At 46.6% G+C, this 17,555-nt stretch overlaps 1 protein-coding gene across 2 annotated transcripts in view; it reads right to left on the bottom strand.

The window, feature by feature from the left end:
• The window catches only part of LOC147671991 (solute carrier family 22 member 6-A-like), a 427,981-nt gene extending 418,364 nt beyond the window's left edge, over nt 1–9,617 (bottom strand). Inside the window, exon 1 of one of the 2 annotated variants that reach the window (XM_086948072.1) lies at nt 9,412–9,617. Coding sequence is in view for 1 of the 2 variants with exons in the window: in XM_086948071.1 (XP_086804197.1) it covers nt 9,412–9,560 (149 nt within the window). In the remaining variant the exon portion in view is untranslated. The remainder of the gene's footprint in view (nt 1–9,411) is intronic. The other variant, XM_086948071.1, reaches the window with a different exon arrangement.
• Nucleotides 9,618–17,555: the final 7,938 nt, after the last annotated feature.

Genomic DNA, 17,555 nt, shown 5'->3' with positions numbered 1-17,555 from the left:
AACAATAATTGTTTCTTCTTGTTCAATCTCATCTCTCAACATTTGAAGATACTCCGGGAACACAAAGCACTCAGCATGAATGAGTCTTCCTAACAGTCAAATTCTCCAAATAGCTCCCTTTCAGTTTGCCATAGCTGGAACAACTGTAACAAGGCTAAATAAAAACTCTCTCCTTTTTCTGGAGTTTGGCAACTTAGCTTTCGATGGTTGACTAAACTTGCTTTGTTGTGTCTGAATAAACATCCTTCACATTCATCAACAACACATTTTCCTTCTTCTATGTTTTCACTGACATTATTTATGTATGTATAATGTTAAAGTATTTCATACAGAGACATCCTTTCTAGATGAGGACTGATTCTTGGCAAAAATATATCCAGCATGATAGTCTTCAGAATATCTGCACTGTGTTGCTCAAACTCCGCAAGATATTGGATTTCAGGAAAATACTTCAGTACTCTGTTACTCTGTTATGAGCATTAGCAAGTCCTAAACTCACTCATAGAACTCCTCTACATTAAGAAAACCAGTTAGCAACAGAGTCGTGGGCAGTGATTGGGCTTGTGTGAGGAAACCCGCGATCCAGTCACCGCGCCACTGCTGCATGACGGGAGAATCTCGATGATCGGCGATCATCGCTTTGTCAGCCTGACAGCGGGAGAGCCGGCCGCGGATGCACGAGCTGGTGCACGAAATGCGAATGAAGCTGTGCTCGTTAAAATCACTCTGTCTCTGGGGGTGAGAGCAAGAGCGGGAGCGGGGGCCAGAGGAGCCTACTTCTTGAAACAAACGCGGAGTCAACATCAGACAGCGATTTTTGCTGTGCTTCGTCTGGCGGTGCACTCGGGGCTCATTGAACGAGCTCTAGGTCCGCTGTCGATCAAACCTGACTCACTATCAGGAGCTGGAAAACGGCAGTCATCGCTGTCATCACCGACCTCACAGCGCCTGGAGAGCCACCTGTGCATTAAGAAAATGACTACGAGGGGCCAGAAGATAAAAACAAAGGCACCACCGGCTCAGACAGATGGCGATAAAGGAGGAGAAAGGCCAGAACCGCCAGCGATAGGTAAAAGGGACTTGGGGGCTATAAAAAAGAATAATGATAAAACAAACACCATCCGGAAGGCAGCCTCAGTGAATCCAGGTGACTCCCCCTCCATCAGTAAGCATTTCCCAGTTCTAAAATCAGTGGGAAAAACGGGCACAGCAGCCACAAGTGGTGGTAATTCAAGCCCTTGTCCACATCCCAATACTAGCCCCCAAGGCACCCCAACTATTGTAACAACAGCGGTCGCAGTAGAGTCGGAGTGAGCAGAGTCCACTGAGAAGATCCTGCAAGATATAGACCAAGAGATAGGGTCAAACGAATTGAGCGGGCAATCTGAGCAGACGGGCCAGGGCCAGGGCAGGCAAGACGCAGCAGAAGCACCATGGAAGGCAACATAGTGCCACAGTCCCCTGCCTTAGCCACTATGATGGGGGAATCAGAGGAACAAGGCATAAGCCTACAAGGGGGCAACAATCATAGACCCCCGCTACTACAGTCACCTGACCCCAACACTGAGAAATTCTACTCAGTTTTGGATGGCTAGCTGACAGACTCAGGCACCGGAGAAGACCCTACTACTTCAGAAGACTCAGGTTCAGGAGAGGAGCATAGCGAGGACGAGCTTCCTCCAAAGAAAATTGCCGAAACAGTACTGAGGAAGAGACAAATCAGGCGGAAAAGGGGCCATCTGAAATGGGACTACTCAGACTCCCCTGGCTTACTCCCGCCCAGGGGGTTGCTCTGTAATACACCCGGTGCACTTCAGCATGAAATTGGCTCGCCAGCCTCTGAAAGGAACAGGTCTGCACCAGAAACTCCCTCTCTAGCTTCAATCTTTAATTCCATTAAACAATTACATGAAGAGGTACGCTCAGACAGTCTCTCTGCAAAAACAGCGGCTAAAAAACTGCAAAATGGTATGAGGAAGCTTAGCAAAGTCTGTACAGACATTGGGGATCGTGTAGTCATGGTAGAGGCCAGAACCGAAACACTGCAAACGGAGGCTGCAAAGGTGAAAGAACAAGTGAGCTCACATGAGGCATGTCTAGTGGACTTAATGACCAAGATGGAGGAGCAGGAAAACAGGCAACGCCGTAACAACCTCCGTTTATTGGGGATCCCAGAGGGAGTTGAAGGGGAGGACCCCAGAGCTTGTATTGTCAAACGGGAAACATCCTTTACAACGCAACTTTTACCACGCAGTGCTTTTACATCGCAACTTTTAAAACGCAAACCATTACAACGCATTGCGCTGGGGGGCTCTCTAGGATAGGGAATAGATTTAATTTACTATCCAACACCTTCCCTACTATCCACAGGGACTGGAGTTGGAATAGTAAATTAAACTATTCACCATCCAGCACCCCTCAACACTATGCGTTGTAAAGGCATGCGTTGTAAAACTTGCGATGTAAAAGCATTCGTGGTAAAAGCATGCGTTGTGATGTCATACATCCTTGTCAAACTATTAAGAGCAGCTTTCCCCGCCGAGACAAACTGGAATTGGGACATGGAAATTCAAAGGGCCCATCGATTCCCCTTCAACATCAAGCCTAGATGGGGGGAAGCTGATTCTAATGGTAAACCCAGGGTCTTTCTGGTTTTCTTTGGAAATTTCCTACTGAGACAAATGATTTATGACAAAGCAAGACCTAATGCACAGAGGGAAGCGAATGGAGTCAAATTCTTTTCAAAACCTGACTTCTGCCATGCAAACGTAGAATGCAGATGGCGGTGGTGCCAATTAATTTCACCATTCCAGCAGAGAGGGGCACAGGTCTTTTTGATGAACCCGGCTAGACTGAAGGTGCTGCATGAAGGAAAAACTCGAGTCTTCGTATCTGAGGTTAAGGCTGGAGAATACCTAAAAGAGATCACGGAACAAAGGCGATGATTATAAATTACTATGGACTAAATGCTTGCATTGAGACTCCCGAGGCTCTGGTACTTCTTCGCCGGTATCATAAGGGTGGCTCGATGGCTGGAACTCACACTTGACTGCCATCATCCAAGGTCATCTTGACTGCTCAATAAGGGTGGGGCGGGAAGGGGGGGCACCAAAAGGAGGCACTGACACGGGCACAAAGGGGCAGTTTGAATTTAGCCACAGGAAAGAAGGGGAAAAAAGTGAAAGGAGGGTTAAAAAGAACAAAAAAGGAGAGGGGGAAACTGGCAACCTGGTGAGGAAAATGCATTAGCAAGGGATGACTGACACAACTAAAATTAAAATATTGTCTGTAAAGATCTGTGGGCTCAACGATGTGGCAAAAAGGCAGAAGATAACACAAGGTCTGCGAGCACTGGGCCCAGATTTGATTTGTCTGCAAGAGACACACGTTGAAGGGTCTCAGAAGCAAATTTTGAATTCACTTGGGTACAAGGTTATAGGAGCTACAACACAGGGGGCAAAAGTGAAAGGGGTAGGGGTAGGGGTGTTAGCCAATCACAGCCTGGCCTTACAAATAGATAGGGTAAATCTGACAGCCTCAGTAGATGGGTGATAGTGGGGTGCTCATTGACAGCAAATAGCACATTTACACTATGCTCCATATACAGAAGCAATCAGGATGACCCAGGAGTAATAGACTGGGTTACAGGGGAGCTAGCGCATAGGAAAACGCCCATCATATTGTGCGGGGATCTGAATCTGAATCTTCCTAGCAATTGGCGAATAGATAAAAATTGGAAATATACAGGAAGAAAGCCAAATGTTTTTCATACTATGCTAAACTTGATTGAAACTCATGGGTTAGTAGACGTCTGGGCCGAATTGTGGCCTAAACATGACGGTTTTACGTTCTCCTCAGCAGCGCATACATCACTGACAAGAATTGATATTTTCTTATCTCTTCCTCACTGATTAATCTCTTCCGTATTGAGATCTCACCCAGGTTCTTGTGAGACCACAACCCACTGTCACTGACCATCAAAGGTATAGGAAAAAGAGACACAAGCACAAATTGGACATTTGAAAAGGCGCTGCTATATGATGCTGAATATATAAAGTATATGCAGAAGTGGATAGTGGAATTCCTTAGAAAAAACCTAGGCTCTGCCCCGCTTATGATAGTATGGGACACGTTCAAAGCCGGTGTTCGGGGTGAGACTCTTGGCTACTCCATCAGTAGAAGCAAAAAGGAAAAGGAATAGGTGCAGAAACTGCAAAACAAACTGACAATAGAAGAAACAATTCTTACTCAAGCAATCAAAACAGGGGGAGATATAGAGGCGATCAAGCACAAACTAGCAGCAGTTAAGGCAGAGATAGGCTCAATGTTTTCAGAAAGGATAGTTTCCAAATGGGCCGCAACACGAGGAAGAATTTATGAGTGTGGGGAGCAGATAGGGCATCAGCTGGCACTTTTAATCAGACAACAGTCTACAATGAACACAATTACCGCAATTAATACTAATTTGGAAAAACCCACTAAAGATCAGGGGAAGATACATGAAGCTTTTGAAGGGTTTTATAGGGATCTATATACCGAGGAGGATGTGAGAACAGTTGAGGATAAACAAATAGACTTAGCAAGCTATCTTGACCCAATACCCATGGCCAAACTTTCTCCACAAGAACAAGAACAGCTGGAGCACTTCCCAAATTGGGAGGAAATGTTGGGCGCAATTAAGGCCCTGCCGGCTTGTAAAGCTACGGGTCTAGATGGCATACCAGCATAATTTTATAAGGTATTTGAACCACAGATCAAAGAAGTTTTTGCTTTAGTAATCACTTCAATTTTTGGCGGCACTGATCCTCCTCCATCATGGTCACTGGCAAAGATTGTCCTTTTTCCCAAAAAAGATAAATATCCACTTGAAATGTCATCCTACAGGCCAATTACTCTCATAAATACGGACTCCAAGATTTTCTCCAAAATTCTGGCCAGTAGAATATTCCAAGTATTCAGAGCTTAGTCTCAGAGTGGCAACATGGGTTTATCCCAAAAAAAGGAACGACGGAGCATGTACGAAGAACGATTATACTTCTTGATGCAGCAAAAGTAACAGGAGGCTTTGTTTAACTCTGTTAGGTTTTCTTATCGCTGCACTCTGTTTTCTTTCTTTTCAAAGTATTCTCGATTAGTATTGTATAAAGGAATCGGGTGGGGTAGCAAGTTATTCACTTCTGGCTTTCATTAAGTAACCCATCGCCCTACCACAATGGCGGAAAGATGGACGGTTCTGATTTCTTTCTCCTGCTGGTGCCTGGGGAGGGGGGGCCTCTGGTCAAAGCTGTCGTTGATTTGTATTTTGTTTTTTTGCATATTTGAAAATAAAAAAAGAAAAAGAAAAAAAAAGAAAAGAAAACCAGTTAGCTGCGCTTACTGTTCTGAACATTCATAATAGCCGATCTCTCTGTGAGAAAACATTTTCACACAAAAACTGTACAATTTCTTTGTAAGACTCTTTTGTGCTGAAATCCTCTCCCATATCTCCTTCAACTCAGTTTTCTCTTGCTTTGTTATGTAGGAGGTGATATACTGAGCAAAAGCCATTTAGTTATCAGCAACAAACTATAGATTCATTGCATTCTACATCTTAAAAATTCCAGTATTCTGGTCATTGATGTATTTTGAGACTTCAGTTCTTCTGAGGTTGTATGTGTTCTTTGGTGATTTCCGTGTAAGAGTGTGTCTGAATGCAAACAAAAAGCTATTAACTCTTCCTACTGAGATCACAGGTCGTGGAAATCCAAAACAACATATTTTCAACAACAATTATCCTTTAGATCTACATTTTCTACAACACTATTTTCCACACCAATGGTTTCACAATTTTAGAGTTTGTTGTCTTAATATTGTATCAAAACTCTCCTTTGTGATGATGCAAGTGACATACTGGTCTATAAAAAACAACACATACTCATCAGTGTCTGTCTCAAACTTTGGAGAATCTTTTATCCACATTAGCATGTGGATATGTGAAGCACCTCTGGATTGGTATTCTTTGCACCAAAAGAAATCAGTCACTTCACCGAGAGATGGATGGCTTAAAATCCATAGCTGAAATATTTGCAAACATTTGTAGGATCCAATGAGCAGGGGTCATCCCATGCATACTCAGCACAACTGGGTGTTAGAGCCCATTGTAGGTCCTCCTAAATTTCCCAACATGCATTTTAGTTCACTGTGACAACAATAACAAGACCACTATCAAGTATAAATTTTGCCTCGCTTTTTTGTCCACGGAAACCATAATCGAATATCAATGATCATGGACAATGTTTTTAAAAGTGCTTAGTGTGCATGAGATTGTACGATTGTAGACATGAATGGATCAGCATGATTGAGCTATTCCATTTTTACTTCTCTGTTACATGATTTTCAATAAAATAATTTGTTTACTTTTCTAAGAAACATAGTTATGTTGGTTAGTTCTTCCCTTTATTTGTCAATTGCAATATATTGACTATAATATGAATGTTCTGTATATGTTGCTTTAAGTATTTACATTGACAGCAATACCAATATTCATTGGTCCCACATTGCTAAGCCGTGAGATTAATCAAGTTGTATTTCAGTTGTTCATCTTTTCCGTGGATTTTCTCAACAAACAAATATTTTGTACCAATTATTAAGTTGAATTTTTAACTTTGCTAACATCTTCTAACTCTTGCCATAATATTTTACTCTTGATCAGGACACCATTTACAAGAATTACAAGTCCCTCTTCCAAATTCCTCTGTACACCTTTAGCTTCAATATTTTCCTTAACATCTAATTACAAGTATACAACTCTACCTTTAAAACCTTTCTGGAGCTCAGTTGGAGGTAATGTCCCTGTCTTTGACACCATGTGAACTATAGCTTGAAATGTATGTATAGACTGTATTAATATGCATTCATAAACAAACAAATCTTTAAGTACTTCTGGAACAGGTACTATTTCTCAGTTGTTTTGTTCTGCTCTAGCAGGAATCTTGTTTTCTCTAACTTGTTGTAGCAGCACATGCATATAACTTGTTCGGTGACAAGTCAAATTGTCCATCTACACATCAATAAACAGCACATTCTTTCCATTTAATATTATTCTTCTTTTCAGTTTTAATGCTCAAATCAACATTACAAGTTTGATTTTTGTACTAAGTACATCAACAACACTTACACACAGTTTGGTGTACCTCTGGCCCCACTTTGATGTGACAAAACACTTGCTTCAGTTGTTTCTACATAAGGAGCACCTTGATTATTTGGATTACAATGTGTGAACATATATTCCACGAATTGAATATGAAAAAGTGAATAAAACTTTGGATTATTATACCTTTTGACTACCTTTTGGCTCATTCAGCACATAGGAGTGCTCAGGCTAACCACCTTGTGCTCACAAGGTTTTGCATGTGCTTTCGTTGTCTGCCCTTCTCGGACAGTAAGGGCAGTATCCTGAACACCCTAAAAGACTTAAACTTTCTTGGTATACCCTACTGAACATTTCGTTTACCCTAGGAGTGCAGCGGATCTTCACAATTAACCATAGTCACCTCCTGGATCACAGAGTTAGTGGCACCTATAAGGCAGAGCAGATGTGAAGCCTGCGATGATGCCGGGTGCAATGGTATGTACTCTGTCACGGCGAAATCAAGACCCAGCACCAAATGTGAGACCTGGTGGCCTGCAGAGCAGGGCTGCATGATGTGGAGGGTGCCATGTCCGCAGGCCCTGGGCTTGTAGCTTGCAGCGGCACATGGTGGGCCCTCTTTTCTACACGCCGTTGGCGGAAGGTGAGCAGTGAGGCCTGGGTGCACAGGGGCGGGCATGCACCGCTGGGCGGCGGGAGGGGCTGGGTTGCAGCTGCCTGGGTGCGCTGGGGCGGACAGGCGATGATGTTGTGTGCAATTGTATGTACTTTGCCATTCATGTATCTGGACTCAGTTTCAGATGAAGTATCTGTCTTAGATGTGAGACCTGGTAAACTGCACTACATACCGGCACGTGGTTGGCGATACACTGGTGGCAGCAGGTGAGGAGTGTGGCCTGGGTGTGCAGTGTCAGCACTCTTTCTCCCTGTCCCTCTCTTCTTTTCACTAGGGGTGTGCGGAATTTGGGTAATCGCTTTACGCAAATCTCAGCGAAACAGTAAAAAATCTCTGCGAACCGGGGAGGGTTGGTCCTGGGGGTGGTGGAGGTGAGTGTTGTGGCCCTCTTGGGTGTCCGGGCTGCATGATCAATGGCTCCATGGCATCTATTGTTCTTCAGGTGTTTCTCTGGGCTGGGCTCCCGTTTGTGGTGCAGGCTGTGGTCTGACTTTACAACAGGTCAGAGCAGGTGTTAGTTTCCTGCTGCTAACACACCTTATCGCATGTTTTGTGATCTTATCGCCGATCTGGCTGGTCGTTGTGAATGTTGCGGAGTGGTGTTGTCGCAGCTTTTTGCTCAGGAACACCTACTCTGCATCTCATTAGCGATAGTTGCGGGGGTCATTTGTGACAGTGTTTTTTGCGGCTGCTATCGCTGATAAACTGGTGCTATGGGCTGTTAGCACCAGCTTATGAATGGGGCAATAAATTTATCATGACTTAGGCTGTGATAAAGTGCTCTTAACTCAGCGATAGCTCCTTGAGAATATGCCCCTACCTTTACTAAAAGATGTGTTATTAAATTCTGAGCTCAGGGAACCTAAACTCTATTCCTCTATCTTTTCCCGATTGTAATGTTACAAGGCAGCTCCGTTGATCACCTATGGGAAAGACAGCCTTAATTAGTGAAAAACGAAATTAATTGTAGTTTACTACTAGGACATGTAAAACAGGCTGTCACATGTCCTTTCACACACACTACACCCTGCCCATGTGGCGACCTTGGGTCTACCCTAGGGGTAACTTACATGTAATAAAAGGGAAGGGTTAGGCCTGACAAGTGGGTGCACTTGCAGGTTGACATGGCAGTTAATAGCCATGCGCGCTGACACTGTAGGGTCAGGTCTAAAACACATTTGAAAGGCTACTTGTGTGGGTGGTACAACCAATGCTACAAGCCCACTAGTAGTATTTGATTTACAGGCCCTTGGGTCACCTGTGCACACTACTAGGGATTTTGTATTAAATGAAATAAGCCAATAATAGAAAAGCCAATTCATATTACAATGTACACAGAGAGCATATGCACTTTAGCACTGGTTAGCAGTGGTATAGTGCCCTGAGTCCTAAAGTTTTGGGAATAAACCCACTAAAAATGTCAGGTCTTACAGACCCCTTTTGGCAAGAGAAATTTACAGAAATGCCAAAAAAGAAGATCGCTCAAGATGAATCTAGATACATCTGACCACAGACAACGCGAAAAAACTTGTTGTGTCACTGTCATATAATAAAACCTCTCACACTATTACTTTTTTTAACAAGGTCAGTGATACATGGCACTCACCACACTAGCGATAGGCAGCAAGTGACTTTGCACATAGCTGGAGTGCAGAACAAGTCTAATGGCGTTGGCCTGGATGTTGTTTTCGACATCTCTTTCTGGATTTCACATTTCAGTGTCTGCAAAGGGAAACAATTATAATCATACATCATAAAAGGACTAACAGTTCTGTGAATTCATTAGTGTTAACCACAAAATATCCCAATAGAATCCTAAATTAACCTACCTTGTCCACCACTGAGGCAATCTAATGGGGCAATCTGGAGGATAATCAAAAAGGAAAAAGAAACAAAAAGGAGGATGGGGTTCTATGGATGGGGATGACAAAGTCAGAGAACCAGATTTAAGTGATGCAAACAAGCTAAAAGTAATGGGCAGTTATGACATTATGCACATTGCAGGTCTTTCAGGCTGTGAGTTTGATGTTAATCAAAACAACACAGTTAAAAGGGTAGCAATAGACACAGACACCCACCTGAACGGAGCGGAAGTGTCACTGTAATAGTAGTGATAGGGCCATTTGTCCTTTGCCAGTGGTGTGAGGCGATACAGGTAAGCAATGGAAATTGCAGGCAATAGGTTACTACTCTTTTTTACCTTGAAAGCATTAGCTGGCGCCAGGGTAGTTTATCGTGAACTGATGATAGGTGTAGGAGTGGAAGAGGATGGTTGGATGCTAACTTGTTTAACTCTGGGGCTTGTAGTTGCTGTTTCCCTGTGTTTTAGTGTGCACCAACAAGTTTCAGTTCAGTCATCTAATACAACGGCGACTGAAGATGATGTTCATGACATTAAGTAACTTAGCAGGTATGATACCCACAGTCCCAGCCATATTCACATTACAAATCTCTTCAAAGATGAGAAATTCTGGAAAGAGCTTGCTAACTCCCTCCCTACTTTTTAGTTTGAAGCCTACCAGACAGCACAGCTGTTTGGATTTCGAAAGACTTCTTGGGGACATTCAAAAATCTGACCTGGGAATGCATTCCATCCATTGCTTATCATTGTGTTTGTGTTTTGTAGTTCACATTTTTCGTTTTTCTATTTGCTGGCTTTATTTGCTTTAGGCTGTCCAATTTGGGATCGTCCTTTCCACTTTTTTTTACTGTATTGTCCCACAAACTCTTGTTTTTTCTTGACATATATGCTGTGCCTTCAAAGACACAGGTCAAATGTCAAGTTCTTTCTTCCAGGTGCTTGGTGTTTACTTTTCTTTCCCTAACTTCAAAGTTAGAGAATTGATGTGGCAATCCTGCTCAGTTTCCATGTAAGACGATAGGGTGTAAGATGCTTTTTTTTTCTAGCGCACAACAAAAAAGAAAGAAGTGAGTGGATGTTTCAGAATATATCAGATTTAGTACAAAGGAAGAACATTCTATTGATAATTTTGATTCATAATTCTGTAGTGTGGTGGAAACAAATATTTGACACAATCAAAAACATTAATACACTTAGGGGCATATTCACAAGGAGCTATCACCGAATTAACAGCACTTTATGGCAGCCAAAGTCATGATGAATTTACCTCACCATTCACAAGCTGGTGCTAACAGCCCACAGCACCAGTTTTCCTGCGATAGCAGCCACACAAAACATCGCCACAGAGGACCCCTGCAACTATCGCTATTGAGATGCAGAGTAGGCCTTCACGTGCCCAAAGCCGCGACAACACCATACCTCAACATTCACAACGACCAGACAGATCGGCGATAAGAACACAAAACACTTGATAAGGCAGGAAATCTACACCTGCTCTGACCTGGTGTAAAGGTGGATGGCAGCCTGCACCACAATAGGGAGCCCAGCCCAGGGCATCATCGGAAGGGCAACAGATGATCACCAAGATCATCTGCAGGGTTCCCCAGGGCTCATCCCTCAGCCCGACACTGTTCAACATCTACATGGCCCGCTTGCCACGTCGCCCGACTGCATGACCTCGACATCATCTCCAACGCCAACAACACCCAGCTGATCCTCTCCCTCCACGCCAAAACCAACCTCCAAGAAGGAATGAAAGCTGTTGCCGAGTGGATGAAGAACAGGCGTCTGAAGCTAAACTCAGACAAGATGGACGTCCTCATCCTCGGCTCCAACCCCTTGGCCTGGAACAACTCCTGTTGACCAACCACACTGGGAGCAGCACCAACACCCACCGACCATGCACGCAACCTGGGGTTCATCCTCGAATCTACTCTCTCCATGATAAAACAGGTCAACGCCGTCTCATCCTCCTGATTCAACACCCTCTGCAAGATCTACAGGTAGAGCCCCACTGAAACTAGAAAAACGGTCACCCAGGCCCTTGTCAGCAGCAGCTTGGACTAAGGAAACTCCCTGTATGCAGGAGCCTCGGCCAAACTCCTGAAACAACTACAACTCATTCAAAACGCCTCTGCACGCCTGATCCTCGACATCCCTCGCCACAGCCACATCACTCCCCACCTGAGAAACCTGCACTGTCTCCCCATCAGCAAGAGGATCACCTTCAAACTCCTCACCCATGCACACAAGGCACAAACCAACACCGGACCAGCATACCTCAACAGACGACTCACCTTCTACACCCCCAAACGCCAGCTCCGCTCCGCCGACCTCGCCCTCGCCTCCATCCCCCGCATCTGAAGAGTGACCTCCGGCGGCAGATCGTTCTCTCTCCTCACCGCCAAGACCTGGAACACCCTCGCTATCCTCCTACGACAGACCCAGCACCTTCTAACCTTCAGATAACTACTCAAGACCTGGCTATTCGAGCAGTAGCGGCATCCCCCCCAGGGCATTGAGAGCCCTAGTAGTGAGCTTTACAAATGTTCTGATTGATTGATTGATTGAGATGCCATGGAGCAACTGAACATGCAGCCCATACACCCAAGAGGCCCACAACACCCACCCACCACTCGGCACCAGGCACCCCCCCCCCCCCCCCACTGCTAGACCACCACAGAGGCAGCGCAGTCAAAGACAGCGGCCCCCACGGGAAATGTATCTGCCTCACAGGCACAACATCTGACAATGTCACAGTCCACTACAGGCTGACGGGGACAACCCTCCTACGCATCCTGGCCATCATTGCCCAACAGGCCAACTGCACCAACAAAGCAGACAACCAACATCCCATCCCACCCCACACCAAGTTGCTGGCTGTGCTGCACCTGTTGGCACACCCCAACCAACACCTGCCAGAGTTGGCGGAGTCCCACAGCCAGCCACATCCATGTCCCCCATGCCTGTCCTGGACATCACCAGCACCCTGCCACCCCAGGCCTCATACAGCCAACACAATGTGCAGGAACCGCTGGAGACCAAGCAAGGACCATACGCCTTAGCCGGATGCACGCACGTGTTGGGGGAAATCCACTGCACACATGTCCCACCTGTGCCGCCTGGTGACACAGCACACAATCTGTGCAACAGGAAGCACACATCTAACATCAATGTGCAGGCAACATCAGACAACCGTGGGACCTACACCAATGTCGCCTCTAAATACACAGCCAGTATGCATGATTTTTTCACCTCGGACAGTCCATCAGCAACCAGCAATCCCAGGATGGCACCAAGGGAAATGCACAGCCCCTTGACAAGTTCCCAATTAAAACCCCACTCACCTCATGCAATCCACAAATCTGGCAATGCACACTTCACAAGTTCACAATCAACATGCACAACAACATGCCCACCTAGCAGACACAATAGAACAACTTACAATGGTAACCTGAGCAAGCCGTGAACATGACCAATCAATTGCATGGCACCTCAGCCATACAATAGCCGAATGTGGGGAGAGGAGGCAACCAGGCATGTGTGAAGGATGCAGTAGAACCATGATTGGGAAAGTACACAATGCCTAGAGTGGCGGCGCAGTGCTGGACAGACCAGAGTATGCAGAACACAGCCATACCCAGTCAGTGGGGGTCCTCGTGGAAATGTTGCTTCTTACGCCTCTCCCCTAAGCGTGAGCAGAGAGGGATGGGCCGGCGTATTCCAGGCCAGCGTAGGGGTGTGAAAAAGAAGCACGTAGTCCTGGCCGTGGTCCTCTTCCGGAAAACTCAACATCTCTGCCAGGGCTGCGACTCCCACCTCACCACAAGGCCAACTCCATCCTCGTCAGCAGAGTTGCCTGAGATCCTGTACACCTGCCATACCCCGGCCTGCGGAGCAGGAACCCGTCAGGCCCGACCCTACACAGCCAGGCCACACTGATCAACGTGTTTCTAGGAGGGCCCACCACGTGCCAGTGTCAGCTCAAAGCCCGAGGCCCGCGACTCAGCCAGCCTTTCAGACCACCGCTGTCCCCCGACGCTGGTCCACATTACTCCTCACTCGTTGACATATTCTACCAGTGTCCTCTGCATCCCAGTGGGTCCCATATGTGAAACTGTGTCCTGGCTCTTGAATGGCAGTGACCCCAAATCTGGGCAAGTGGCCACAGCACCAGACCCCCCCCCGATCAGTTCCATATGGGCATCTTGCGACATGTGGTGGCACTAACCCGTTTCAAAGCCAGCTGGCGACACGTCCTGCCACAAACCCTGTTCAACGCCAGCCGGTAACATATAATGCCACAAACACTGTTCAATGCCAGCTGGCGACATGTGGATGAGGGACCAGGACTACCCTGGGGACCAGTAGGTCTCACATCCAGCACCTAGTCGCGATTCACAAATGGCAGAATCCACACCAGTGGTCGCACAGAGAGGAGTAAGAGGAAGATGTGGCTCATTCCGGACGAAAGCTGGGTACAGTCACGGAGGTGACGGAACACGTGGTGCCACTGAACCTGAACTACGCAGGTCGGTGGGGCCACCAACCTCTGCCAGCGACACTCGGTGAATGGCCTGTGCTGACCGCAGGCCTACAATGCTCTCGGCCTATGCTGCGCTTGAGCAGGTCACTGTTTCAGAACTGAACATTGAGTATGCAAAGGCATATTACCTATCATTAAACGCAAGGAGAGGTGTAAGAGGTTGACGCCTTGCATCTTGGCAAAGAGAAAAGGACCATTGTTACGAAGGTGTTCTTACACTACCGACAACTGCCCTGGTGTCACTTGCACTGTGCATCGCGAGCCAATGACACGTGGCTGTGGGCCATTGCTGACCGCTGCCTCTGGCCTAGACTGCGGTCCAGTAGGTCACAGAGTCATGATTCAGTAATGGCGGAGTTCATATCAGTGTACCAGCATCATCGCAGACTGCATCCCCATCCACCCCCTATGCCACTAAGTCCCCCGACATTCATGGACACTCACTGGTCAAACTTTAGTGGTGTCTGAGTCTATGGACTAGGGCGCAGTTTTCATCCTCATGTAGCTGATACCGAATTGGTGGTGGCAACGAGGCTGTCACATTCCACTCCTCCATTTGCTGCTTCCGGGTAAAATCAAACCTTTTGGCATCTTGCCCTGGAGGACACCTTCCAGTGTTACCTGAAACCCTCCTCAACATACACCTCGGACATTGAAGGTGACCCGCTCAGGTCGCATGGCCCATCTGACTGCACAACAAGTCACTGTCCCGTGGCTTGGTGCCTGTTCCGGCCGCAGTGCATCTTGGGCCACTAACTCTGTGCTGGTCAAGTCCGGGACCCTTTCTCCGGAGACATTGGATGAGGCCTGAAGTATAGGCCTTGGGGTCATCAACGCCATTTCTCTGTGGCCTTGCCCTTTACGTAGACTCCGGGCCCGAATGTGCCCCACCAGGGCTCACACACCAAAGTGAGTCCAGACCAGCCCGGACGACGCATCACTGCAGTAGTTATCACACCTTCTTGTGAATATACACCTAGGTGATTACATTTGCACACATTGTAGGTTGTGGACAGAAAAACATATTTTGGTGCAAATGTATTGGTAATTTCAATTGAAAATGTGTTGTCTGTAATGGCAAGTAGCTACCACACCATGCATTCTCCACACTATGCCACTCCACTCCACTCTATGCCCTTCCACTCTATGCCATGCTGTTCCATTGTACGACACTTCAGTCCTCTCTACAATATGCCACTCTACTCCATGCCCCTCCACTGCACACCACTTACCTCAACCCACTCTACCCCATTTTAATCTATCCCACTCCACTCCAATGTACACCGACCAGCACCACCCCACTCCACTACAAACTGGTCCAATCTACTACACACAATCTATTCCACCTCAATCTACCCCACTCCACTCCAATATACCCTGCCCCAACCCAATCTACCCCACCCCACTCCAATCTACCCCAATTCAATCTACCCCTTCTAACCCAATGAACCCCACTCGAGTCTACCCCAATTCACTCCACTATGATCCAATCTACCCACTGCACTCCAATCTACCCCACTCCAATCTACCCCACTCCACTCTAATCTACCCCAATCTACCCCACCTGACTCCACTCCAATCTACCTCACTTTACTCCAATATACTCAACCCCTCTCCAATCTACCCCACTCCACTCACCTAACACAATCAACCCTACACCACTCCTTTCCAACCCACTCCATTCCAATCTACAGCACTCGACTAAAACCTACCCCACTCTGGTCCAATCTACCACAGGCTGCCCTACTCCACTCCAATCCACTCCAATCTCCCCACTACACTGTACTCCTCCCATATCTACCCCACTGCACTTCACTCCAATCTACTCCACCACATTCTACCCCACCATTCTCTACTCAAATATACCCTACTCCAATCTACCCTATACCAATCTACCCCACTCCAATCTATCCCTATGTAATCCACCTTACCCCAATATACTTCACTCCACTCTAATCTATATCACTATACCCAATCTACCCCACTTTCACCCCACCCACTATGGTCTACCCCACCATACTCCAATTTACCCCACTCCAATCCAACCCACTCCACTTCAGTCTAACACACCACCCTCCAATTTACCTCACTCAATCATCCCTCTCCAATCTACCCCACTTTATTCCTATCTATACTACTCTAATCCACACAAAGTACCCCACTCTACTCCTCCCTAACAAACGCCACTCCACTCCACCCTTCCCAAATATGTATCTCACAGGACTCAAATCTCGACTACACTCCAAACTACCCAACTCCACTCCACTCCACCATACTCCACTCCAATCTACCCAACTCCACTCTGCTCTTATCTATGCCACTCCACTCTGCCCTAATGTACCCCACTCCAATCCCCCCAATCTGTCCCACTCAACTCTATCCCGATCTTCCACATCCCACTCTACCCAATCTACCCCAATCCACTTCATTCCAATTTATCACATGCCACCCAACCCTTCCGTACTCCAGTCCAATCTACCCCACTTTATCCCATTCCACCCACACCCCCTCACTCCAATATACCCTACAACCCTCCACTCCACCCCAAACTACCCTACTCCAATCTACCCACCCAATCCGCCTCACTCTAATCTACTCCACTCCAATCTTGACTCCAATCCAATGTACCCCACTCCAAACAACTCCAATCCTAGCTATCTCACTTTAATCTATCCCACCACTCCATTCTAATCTACCCCACTTCACTCCAATCTACCCTACCATAATCCACGCAATCTATCCCACTCCAGTCTACCTCACTCCACTCTACCCCCTCCACCCTAATCTATCTCACTCCACTCCTCCTCTCCACTCCAATCTACTTGAATATTTCCCACATCACTCTACTGCAATCTTCCCTGATATACCCTACTTCTGTCTACCCCACTCTAATCTACCCCACTCGAATCTACCCCAATCTACTCCACTCCAATCTACCCCACTCCACGACAATCTACCCCACCCCACCCAATCTACCCTAATTCAATCTACCACACTCCAATCTACTACGCTAATCTACCCACCTCCTCCACTCTAATTTACTTCACCACAAACTACCTCAATCTGTCCCACTCCAGTCTACCCCATCTAACTCAGTCCACCCCACTCCATTCAACCCCACTGTACCCCCACTCCACTCTATGCCAATCTACCACACTCCACTCTCCCCAATCTACTCCATTCCACTCTACCACAATCTACCCCACTCCACCTACCCCATCCCATCCCATGCCACCAACATTTGTTAAACAGCAGCCACACTGGTATACATAATGGCTAAAACACATTGCCACAGCCAATAGCTCTCGTATAGGCGATGCCTATTGGCTTTGTTACCATTATG

The sequence above is a fragment of the Lissotriton vulgaris genome, unplaced genomic scaffold, assembly GCF_964263255.1.
Source record: "Lissotriton vulgaris unplaced genomic scaffold, aLisVul1.2 SCAFFOLD_1473, whole genome shotgun sequence".
NCBI lineage: Eukaryota > Metazoa > Chordata > Amphibia > Caudata > Salamandridae > Lissotriton > Lissotriton vulgaris.
The sequence above is the reverse complement of the archived record's forward strand: the minus strand, read 5'-3'. Positions and strand labels throughout refer to the sequence as shown.